The 11,908-nt window shown below is 32.0% G+C and overlaps 1 protein-coding gene and 1 pseudogene across 1 annotated transcript; both read right to left on the minus strand.

Annotated features, from left to right (window-relative positions):
- Positions 1–917: 917 nt before the first annotated feature.
- LOC121255717 (monooxygenase 3-like) lies at positions 918–3,428 on the minus strand. The gene is made up of 6 exons (XM_041156202.1): positions 3,145–3,428; positions 2,930–3,076; positions 2,686–2,754; positions 2,292–2,457; positions 1,797–2,025; positions 918–1,711 (listed from the first exon to the last, which is right to left on the minus strand). The coding sequence occupies exons 1-6, from the start codon at positions 3,216–3,218 to the stop codon at positions 1,179–1,181; spliced, it is 1,218 nt and encodes a 405-aa protein (XP_041012136.1). The 5' UTR covers positions 3,219–3,428; the 3' UTR covers positions 918–1,178.
- Positions 3,429–8,289: 4,861 nt separating this feature from the next.
- Positions 8,290–11,658, minus strand: LOC121255716 (annotated as a pseudogene).
- Between the last annotated feature and the right edge of the window lie 250 nt (positions 11,659–11,908).

Raw genomic sequence — 11,908 nt, forward strand, 5'->3', positions numbered from 1 at the left:
ATATTCTTTTTTAACAAATAAAGCTTACTTAACCAGTGTACTAAGAGTATTAATAACAACATAATTTCTTGTTTATCAGTAACCAATGCAGCGTGGCCTCTAACAATTTCGCCGATGACCTCTCAGCCTACGTGGGCAATACCTACCTTTGTCAACTCTTGTTGGAGCTTCATCATTTTTTCTCAATCCCCGTTTTTATCAATTCAAGGGTCTCTTGGCTGGGCCGACTGGGTCCTATGTCCATGAGATGAGATTCTTGTTTCCCATGGGGCTCTGGGTCGAATAGATCCCTGGATCGAATGATGGTTTTCTTATTTTTTATTGGGCTCAGCCTGCTGGGCTGAGGGGGTTTTTATCCCTTCCACTCCTACTTTCTTTTAATAAACTTATTAAAAATATTTCTTAAATTTTTTGTTAAAAAAAAACATCTCAAAATCTTTCAAACATTTATTATCCAAACAAACCCATGACTTGGATGTATAAAAGAATGGTATAAACATGATAATGCAAGTCGATATCATTAAGTTAGCACACCGCTATACTCTATTTTAGGTTCACTTTTATCTTTAAAATAAATATGTTTCAAAAACTAAAAAAATCCTAATTTGATATAAAAATTAGTAACTTAGGAAATTTATTACTTTACATTTAATAGTTTGAGTTTTAAATTAGAATTATTGACTTAATTAGATGTATTATTTTTCATTTAATAAATGTAATTTAATTGCATATATTACTTCTGACAAATCACATCAAGCAGCATCAATTTGTAAGATTATTTTTATATTATCACTTTGTAGCTAGAATATTTATTTCTCTTCATGATTTATTATGATTTACAGCATAAATAAATTTTTGGATACTTTACAGCAGCAGCATGTAGAGCAGCGCATGTAGAGGTTTATTTTCTCAACAAGGACGGCAACTTGTAATTTATTAATAGTTCATTATTTATGGTGAAGGAATACATTATTGCAATTAATTACTCTTTTAGCAGTAACATAAAACCAAAAAAAACCCACACGGAATCTAAAAACATTATGTCCAAGGACACCTTGGCGGTTACAAATGAAATCATCCAAAACCAAAGCCTCATAGAGAAGTTTACAAATAGTTCCAAACTTAGTGAACTCGAAGTGCGGGAAATCCAGCCCAGCACATATACGAGGTTGCAATATTCAAGAAATGTTGAGCTTTCCACAATCAAAATCAGCCATTTTCAACATGAAAGCTGCCAAGAATCCAGCCAATGCTTTATCTCTTAAAAAGTTCATCATTTTCCCGCGACTCTCCTGTATAAAACCAGTCATATAAGACACACTCGTGAGCTCAATACTTCTCCATACCCTCTCTTTGGCATACTTCTTCAACCCCATCTCAATTCTCTTATAGTCGTCTTTTTCTTCTGTTGGTTCTTTCAATAAAGCCTCAGCAAGACATCTGGCTAAAACAACACCATCTTCCAAGGCAGAACACCCGCCTTGCCCAATATCTGGTACCAAGGGGTGGAGTGCATCTCCGGCTACACAGACATTGCCTTTGCTAATGTTTCCCCATAGTAGTTCCCAAGGATGTCTGTATCTTAATGGCAATGACATAAAGCCATCCAGCTCAGCATTTTCGAGCAGAGCCCTTGCTTGATCAGGTACTTTTCCAATCCTACTCAGCACAATTTGCTTTATTTTAGCTGGGTCTTGTTCTTGCTCTTCCTCTACAAGAATAAGAAGACGATCAAATGCGAGCAAATACCAAGTGAAACAAACAAACCAACCTTTCTGCTGGGGTCAAGGCCTAACCTTTGCTGGATGGAGTCCAAGTGACAAACCAGTAAACAGTACTGTCATCAACAGGGATGGCACCGGATCGAATACCTTTTCCAAAGAACTGCATGAACTTAGGCTCGAATCGATGACTACCCTTGAAATCCACGCATCCCCTGATGGCAAATCTCCCTGCAAAAGCTGCTTTCTTGAAACCAAGCCACTTTGCCACCAGTGAGTTCACTCCATCACACCCAACCAACACCTTTCATTCACAATATTGACACCACAATTAAGACTCAAGTGTTTACAATGATGGACACATGTAGGAGTTACATTCTTATTAAGAGCATTATAAATAAAATTTACGTTTCCCAAAATAATGATAATGTTCTTGGTATGATACAAGCCATCATGCAGGGTAATTCTCCTTTTACACAAATTTGGGTTCTCTTAAGGATCACAAAGCGAGTTTATTCTTTAGGCTTTCGCTTAACAAAAGAAAATGAATAAAGGGTACAACAATTTCACCTTGGTTTTGAGGATGGTTCCATCAGCAAGATGCACCAGCTTAAAGAAGCCCGATTCTTCAATACACACCACCTTGGAGGAGAACCTAACGGTGCCATTTGGGAGTTCCTTCACAAGGGTTTCCAACAGCAACTTCCTTCTCACGCAGCGAACTTCATGGTCTCCGCTGTGCACATCACAGTTCACACCCACCGCCAACCATCAAAGAAACTCAAACATCAGTCAACATTAAATTCATCAATTAACATTGGTTCCTGAAAGCAGGTCGAATAAAGGATTTTCCAAGAAAAAAAAAAAAAAAAACCAATGTTTTTTGCAGTTTGATGGATAAGACAATGAGGATAGTCATTGATCAGCAGTGTGCGTGATGACTTCATGTTTACTTTGTACTTACTGTTTCCCTTTGGCCTTAAATGGCAACTCTGAAGTTTGAAGTCCCGAAATTGTTGAAGTCGTCAAATTCCTGCACTAATTCCAGGACACTCGTAATATTACTTCTCTAAATAAAATCCCTTTTGTAATTTATCAAGCTGTTAGAAAGGTCAGATGGAGTCGGGCCCACAAACTCAATCATCATTCACAGAGAACTATCTGTAATGCAAGAAGGCCATGATAAACAGAGGAGGACTCGGCAATACCCCTGAATCCGTGTATGATGCTGCCGGAGAAAGTCACCAATGCCTAAGGCATCTAATGCCTTCCAAGCGTTGGTAAATACTGTCAAGGCATATCCTGCGATCCTCAAATCATCCGATGATTCCAATACTAAGCTCCGAATACCCAACCTGCAACATGGTCCGAACAGTTACAGACACAGCTTCACCTACACAGACGAAAGAGAGTGAGAGGGTACCTGTGAAGTCCTAAGGATGTTGCGAGACCAGCCACACCTCCTCCCACAATCACTATTTCTTCAACTATTTCCATGAAGTTCTGTGTTCGGCTTTTTTGCCACGATGGTCGAGCAGTTTTTACTTTGAGAATGAATTTATTTAGCTCAACAAAACAAGATGGGGAAAAAGATGACAGGGAAAGAATAGAATGCAATTCAGACTTGAAAGCAACAGAACAAGAAGCGAGGTCAGATTTATGTTCACAAAAAGACAGAGTTGATGACGACAGCCAATACGCATGCTGTAGAAATAATTGTTGGAAAAATACAGATACCAGAGATATACGTGCAAAAGAGAGAAGTAAAATAACGAACGTGTGCTACTACTCTATAATATATATATTTTTTTATTTTTTTTAAGTATTTTTTTAACATATTTAATTATTAAAAAAATTAAAAAATATATAACTTCACTAATAAGTACTTTTTTATCCATTAAGTAAGCAAATAAAATAAAAATGTTAAAAACTAAAGAAAATAATGGACTGATAGTAGAAGATAGTAAATCTATCATTATCTAAATTACAAAGAAAAATTATGGTGTCAAGACGGTAGGTCTTGATGGACAGTTTCTTTATAGTAGATTTTGTTGCTTTCAGATTTTAACATGTATTAAGTTTAATCACATTTTATATGTACATCCTTAAATTTGATATAAAATATTTATATCAAATTTTAAAAAAAGAAAAACACAAATAGAGGAGAAAATATTTTTCTAATTTTCTAGATGGAGATTCCTATTTATAAAAAGGAAAATTATAGGTCCTGTTATCTATTTACTACTTTTTTTTGTATTTGATTATTTTTTAATTTTTAATTTTAATTAATGATTAAGAAAGTAATTATTAGTAAAATTATATATTTTTTTAATTTTTTCTTAATAATTAAAGATGTTAAAAAAATACTTAAAAAAAATAATAAAAAAATAAATACACTATAAATAATAGATAAATAATAAAAAAATAATAATCATATCACTACCCTTACAAAAAACGAAAGCACATCTACAAAAAGTTACAATATTTCAATTTACAATAAAGATAGTGTTAATTATAACCAAATAACACATGTTTTTGTGTAGCCCAATGGTTGACTTCCCTTTAAAAGAATTAGTTAATAATATAATTAAAGTTCTATTAAAACTTTATAAAAATTGAAGCTCCATTGGGTATCATAATTTTTTTCTCTTAAATTTCTGACATTCTCATAAGACCAGTCTATTGTAGGTGGTACGACTCAAATAATCTCATATATTGTCTATTTTTATTCTTTTCATCACACGGGATATCACAATTTTAATAATTTTAACTCTAAAAATCAACAGTAATATCTCGCCAAAAATCAGAAAAATTTATTTATTGGTTCGGACTGGAAGCCTAAGCCCGGTTTGGTTTGTAAATATAGATGAAAACATCGCATCTAGAATTATGCCATACAGTAATTTTGACTATTCAAAAATAATATTTTATCTCTTAAATTTTGAAAACATCCATTTAAATAAACAATAAATAAATAGTATAAAATTGTGAAAGCTGACATAAACAGTATATAAACAATGTCAAAATTGACATAAACAATACATAAACAGTACATAATTTTTTTTTTTTAGAAAGATATAATCCAAACAAAGTAAAATAATTCTCAAATCGATCGAACTTCAATAATTTAAGAACTGTGCTACAGTCACCGCTCCCAGCGTTAGCTGGGAGCTACCGTTAGTCATAAGAAATTCTATTTTTTTGCTTTTTTATACATATATTTTTTAACACTTTTAAATATTTTTTAAAAAAATAATAATATTATTAAAAAACACTTTTTAATTATTAAGTAAAAAAAATTAAAAAATCAAAGCGATAGAATAGAGCGATAGAATAGAGTGGTAAGAGTAGTATTATTCATAATTTAATAAGACGCAAGTTTTTTTTTGTTTTGAGAGTAAAACTAGAAATATTAATGAAAAGACATTCACTAGCTTATTCATAGATTGAACGAAAAATAATGTTATTTGCTCATTCAAAATTTACGGATGATACTCTTGACCTGTCATTATTATGTGATGTCATTCGAGTTATTAAAAAAATTAAAAATATAAATATAAAAGGATAGAGAATTTAAAATTTCAGTTTTCAATTTTTTATAATTTTAGATATTTTCTTGGTTTAAATAAGTTTTTTATGTTTTTTAATTTTTAATAAATTGCATAGTATTAAGAGTGTGTTTGAATGTTGAGTTGAGTTGAGTTAAGATGATAAAATATTATTTTTTAATATTATTATTATTTTGAGATTTGAAAAAGTTAAATTATTTATTATATTTTGTATTAGAATTTAAAAAAATTATAATGATGAGTTGAGATGAGTTGAGAGTAGTTAAGAAATCAAACGAAACCTTAAATGATAATGTTTCGTCAAAAACTTTCTCAACTGTAGTATGGAATGAAACCGGAATGAAATGGGGATCAATATATTAAAGCCTCGTTTATTTTTATAAAAAATTTTCATCTAATTTTATTTGATTTAATCATTATAATTTTTTTAAATTTCTATACAAAATATAATAAATAATTTAACTTTTTCAAATCTTAAAATAAAAATAATATTAAAAAATATATATTTTAACAATATTTATTCAATTTTCAACTTATACTCAACTCATCTCATCTCATATTATTTCATTTTATTTGTAAAAGCAAACGAGACCTAAAGATTAGTTTGGATAGTAGAATATTTTGAGTCAGAATACTCAACTATTATTTAATATTTTATTATTATTTATTTAATATTTTATTATTATTATTTAATATTTTATTATTATTATTCACAAAATATAAGAGATTACCTCGTCACCAAACTCAATGTAAGTAAAACAGCTGAAAATATAATACATAATAATAAATACATCAAAGAAAAACTTATTTCAGATCTAATGAGAGGGGTAGGTGGATCAGGATGGAATGACAGATGAGAGAAAAGTGGTGATTGGACGAATGGAAATGAAACGTGGTGAAGGGACAGGGGTACCCATTTTTCCCATTGAGTTCATAGGCAGCTTTTGCATTGATAAGGCTCTGATTTTAGCAAGTAAAATATTATAAAAGATGTTTTGCGTAAATTATTTTCCAATTGTTTAACTTTTGAGTGTAAGCTTTCTGCGACATATTAATATCATTTGAAAAGACTCTTGAATTGGACAGTAAGAATATTTAAAAAATATTAAAAATATTTATAAATAATAATAATAATAAAATAATAATAAAATATAAAATAATAATGAGAATACTTTATATATTCTCACTTGCCAAACTCTAATAATTCCTGAGGATGAATTAATGAAAATTAGAATAAATATAGATATATAGTCCCCTACTCCTAACTATAAACAACCACAAAATATGTTATTTTAAATCCTTGCTTAAATTAGGGAAGCTTTTGGGTTGAAAGTTTGAAACATGTCCCGCTGAAGGCCTCAAGAGTTTTGATTCTATAGAATCATTTCTTGAGTCTGCCAAGTTATCATAGGAGTAATAGATCTAAAAATTGAAGTCTGAAGATGGCAGTGGGGATGTGCGCGTAAGTGAGAGTGTGTGAAACGAAGACATCAAAAATAAAATCAAATAAAAAATCAAATATGCAATATAAAAATTTATATAATTCAACAACATGTCTATGTTATAAAAAATTTATTATCTTGAAGAATGAAAAAATATATTGGAGGCAAAATACACTCCTCAAAACATTAAGACGATTCATAATAAACATAAATATAATATATAATGTTACATGACCGAAGCACTAATTTTTTAATTATTGAGTTATTCACTCGAGTGAACTTGTCGTCTAATGTTTGCTCGAGCATATGGAGTGAGGGTCGAGCAAACTTGTTGCCTAAGTTTTGTTTGAGTATCTTGTCACGTAAGTGTCAATTGAACTTTCTATCTGCATTTTTCAAGTCACAAACTGGGTAAAAAACTTGTTCGACTTCGCCCCTAGACCCCACAAGGTTTTTCCATGTTCGCTGTAACTTGGCCTATTGGCCAAAACCTATACTCCATGGCCCAACCCTCATTGAAATTCAACCAAAAACAAAAAAAAAGGGTCATGAATCCTTATCGAGTAGGATCATCAAATTAAACCTAACAAAAAAAAAAAAAAAAAAAAAAATCAGACCCTACAGAACAACAAGAAAGAGAATTTAAATAAAAACTTCTTATTTATGCCGAGGAAGTAGTAGAATAAGGAAGAAATGATAAAAATGAAGAAAAATAAGGGTAAGTTTAGATAGACAGGTCAGATGAAAACATCTCATCTGAAGTTGTACCGTACAACAGTTTTGACTATCTAAACACAATATTTTATCTCTTAAAATTTGAAAACATCTATTTAAATGAATAATAAATAAACAGTATAAAACAGTGAAAACTGACATAAAAAATGCGTAAACAATGCCAAAAATTGACGTAAATAGTATATAAACAGTGCGAGAACAATGAAAACTGATGTGAACGATGTATGAACAGTGCACAATGAGACCCACCCCTTTATCAAATCTCAAAAAATCAAAACTATATCATCTCATTATACAAACACACATATTTTACAAACTATCTTATCTCATCTTAACTCAAAAAATTTTACTATTATTTAAAATATCTCATTTCATCTAAACTGTTAATCCAAACCCATCCAGTATTTTCAAAGTTTGATTTGAACCGTATACACATTAGCAGCCACGTTTAAGCACTGTTCGGCCTCTTATAAAGCCTGGTCTTAATACTTTTCAATGTTTTGGTTTGCACCGCATCCACAATATTAGAAGCACTACATGTTCAAGCAAAACATATATAAAAGTTGAACAACTAGTCTTCAAGAAAAGATAGATCCTTCTTAACATTAGCTCTATGGTAAATAAGTAAAGAATATAAATAAATGCTTTAGTTATAAAAGTATTTGATAAAAATAAATTCACAAACTGACGTAACTTAATACAATACGTTAAATTGTAAAATTATTTTTATTATAAAATAAATCTAACGTATCATATATATATATATAAAGTTATGTCAATTTGTAAGCTCATTTTTGTGAAATATCTTTGTAGTTATATCACTTGTAATAAATAAATGCTTTTATTATTATTTCGTAAATAGAAATAATAAATATTTGCTACAAGAGCTTAACATAAAGGACTTGGTATCTTTCAGCAGCAATTATACAAAGCATGATATGTATGCATATAGATGCAATTAGGAAGTGCTAATTAATTAAGCTTCCCACAATCAAAATCAGCCATCTTCATCACCATCCTAGGAACGTATGAAGCCAATATTTTATCCCTTAAGAAGTCCACAAACAATCCATAGCCCTGCTGGATATAACCAACCATATAAGCTGTAGTAATGAGCTGAATGCTTCTCCACTTCCTCTCTTCAGCATACTTTTTCAAGCCAGCCTCGATCTGCTTGTATTCCTCTCTCTCTCTTTGATCAGCTCTCTCTTTTGTTGCCCCACTTGGCTCTTTCAGTAGAGCCTCACCAAGACACCTGGCCAAAACGACACCATCTTCCAAGCAGAACAACCACCTTGGCCAATTTCTGGGTCATGGGATGGAATGCATCACCGGCCACACAGACATTTCCTTTGCTGATATTTCCCCATACAAGCTCCCATGGATGTCTGTACCTTAATGGGGATAATATGATACGATCCAGATCATTGTTTTCAATAACAGCCTTTACTTCGTCAGGAATTTTTCCTAGCTTGTGCAACACAAATTGCTTCATTTTAGCTGGGTCATCTCCCATCTCTCTCTCTTTATCTGCATTCTCTGCAAGATTATATATGCCAATAGCAAACAAAATGCATTCCATTAAATGCATTCCATTATTCCAGTACTGTTTTTCTCTTTTTAGGAATTTGTACTTTCTCAACCCAAAAACTGTTTGTAAATCAAAGAATCAAGCAAACACTTAGTTGGGGATGATGCCTCACCTTGGCTGGAGTGAGTCCATGACAAGAACCAATAGACGGTGTTACCATCACAAGGAAGAAAACCCGATCGAAAACCTTTCCCAAAGAACAGCATGAACCTGTCCCCAAAACTATGACCGCTCTTGAAATCTACACAGCCCCTTATGGCAGATCTCCTAGTGAAAGCCGGTTTCTTGAATTGAAGCCACTTTGCCACCACTGAGTTCACTCCATCACAACCAATCAATACCTTCCATTCACAAAGTTTATACTCTTATAATAAGGTCTAAGCAATTTATATATCCAAAACACTTGAGATGATTTTAACCATATCATTCAGCCCATACACAACAAACATGTATTTAGCCCATTCGAATAAATATTTATTCAGCCTATTCAAACAAAGTAAGTTCTCACTTCTCAGTATATATTCAAACGCCCGCACATAAATAATGAAGACAGAGCATCTGTATGAACAGGAGCAAACCACCCTTCGGCTTCTATTTACAATGCAATACTAAACTAAAGGTCATAATCCAGTAGCTCCTATTTTTAGTGGGATCCTTCAACGAGGTTCTTTTCTTTTTCCTTAATTTGTTCTTTTTCTTTTTTTTTTTTTTTTTTGGACCGAAATATGTACCCAGAACTTAAATTAGTACTCTTACGTTTGGTCGTAACAAACAATATTACTGTTGAACCACATAATGAACCCAATATAAATAATGAAATTACCTTGGTTTTGAGAATGGTTCCGTCAGCAAGATGAACAAGCTTATAGAAGCCTGATTCCTCTATAGAAACCACCTTGGAAGAATACCTGATGGTGCCACTTGGAGCTCCTTTGCGAGGGTTTCCAACAACAGCTGCCTTTGAACACAACGAATTTCGTGGCCTCCACTGCGCATCACACAGCAATTATCAGGGCTGGCTTAAACACTTAATATCAACATAAAATCAGCATTGTGTTTATATCTTGGCCACCTAAGTTTACATATAGCTGAGGTTTTGTAGGCGAAAGAAATGATCCGAGAAAACAAAAAGAACAAACTTTGGATACCGGAAAAGATATTTATATCATTAAATGATCGTATTCTGTAGCAGAAAATTAGTTTCTTCATGACTATTCTACTTGAATGGGTTCTGGGGAGGGATGACTTTTGTATTGTCCTACTGTCACAGGAGATGAACGCTCTCAGGACATGAAACCGCTCTCCTCCTGCCCAAAACTTTTCAATTGCGGTAAAATTGTAAACAACGTAAATCTATGTGAATATAGCTAGGATGGACTTGCTTAGGCCCGTTTGGATGTTAGACTCTATGAGACAATTTTAAGCTTAGTCTTGTAACATCCAAACACTCAATTGTTAAATCACTAAAATCATCTCAACTTAAAACTTCTTTACACGTGGGACCCACAATTTTTTTCAATTCAACCCCTTTTTATACGCAGGATCTACAAATTTTTTCAAATTTTCATAAATATATTTAAACTCATTTTAACATTCAAATACATATAAACGCATCTTAAGTGGACCTCACATAATTTCTTTGTAGTTCTCAGAAAGGTTAATGCTGCGTTTTTTTTTTTTTTTTTTTTCTTATCAAGTCATAGTTTTTATACTTGGTATAGAGTTGATAGCTCTGAACTTTCTACAAGAACTTGGTTATGTGATTTCTTCATAACCCCAAGTTTTTTGTGCAACATATACAAGGTATTTCTTGTCACAGGATGACACAAGTTCGGCAACTGACTTCTAACATTTAAGGCGCTGTAACTTACTGTTTTCCTTTGATTTTTGCAAATGTCGCCTTTGAGGTTTGAAGACCTGTGATTGTAGATGTAATCACATTCCTGCACAAAAATATCTCCTGGTTATAAGTTACATGTCTTTGCGTGTTCTTATCATGTAAATGGGTAGTCAATTTCACGCTTTTGTCAAACAAAAAAAAAAAAAAAGAGCAACAATGGTGATGATGATTATTGGATGAATGAATCAGTAAAACCAAACCAATGTAGAAGTAGTATACTGCTTAGTACCCTTGAAGCCGTTGATGATGTTGTCGAATGGAGTCACCAATGCCAACAGCATCTAAGGCTTTCCAAGCATTTGTATATGCTGTAATGGGAAATCCTGTGTTCCTCATTGTATCCGAGGATTCCAATACTAAGCTTCGAATGCCTAGCCTACAAAATATAAAAATTATATAAGATATTAATAATATATTAAACATTATATACCTTCATAATATATTAAAATAAAATTAAAAAGAAAGAGATCAAATTAAGGATACGTAGTACCTATGAAGTCCCAAGGATGTTGTAAGGCCAGCTATTCCACCCCCCACAATCACAATGTCTAATTCCACTCCCTCCATGATGACAATAAAGCTTTTTTTCTTTTTCTTTTTCTAGATAGGAAGATGCATGGTTGCAAGATAGATAGCAGATATGATATAAATCCGGGGGAAGAGATCAGTAATGGAAGAGTAGGCTGAATGATGAGGACGAAAGATGAATGACAAGGACCTCGTCAATAATTTGCCTTTGACACAACTTTGACTTGCAGTTGCCAGTTGAACAGTAAAGCTAGGTTTGGATTAAAAAAAATATTTTATTTCATCTTATTTTATCATTATAATTTTTTTAAATTTCTATACAAAATATAATAAATAATTAAATTTTTTTAAATATAATAATAATAATATTTTATTTAACTTTAATCTAAAATCATATCATCTCATCTCATCTCATATAGCTA

Source organism: Juglans microcarpa x Juglans regia, chromosome 3D, assembly GCF_004785595.1.
Source record: "Juglans microcarpa x Juglans regia isolate MS1-56 chromosome 3D, Jm3101_v1.0, whole genome shotgun sequence".
NCBI classification, from domain to species: Eukaryota; Viridiplantae; Streptophyta; class Magnoliopsida; order Fagales; family Juglandaceae; genus Juglans; species Juglans microcarpa x Juglans regia.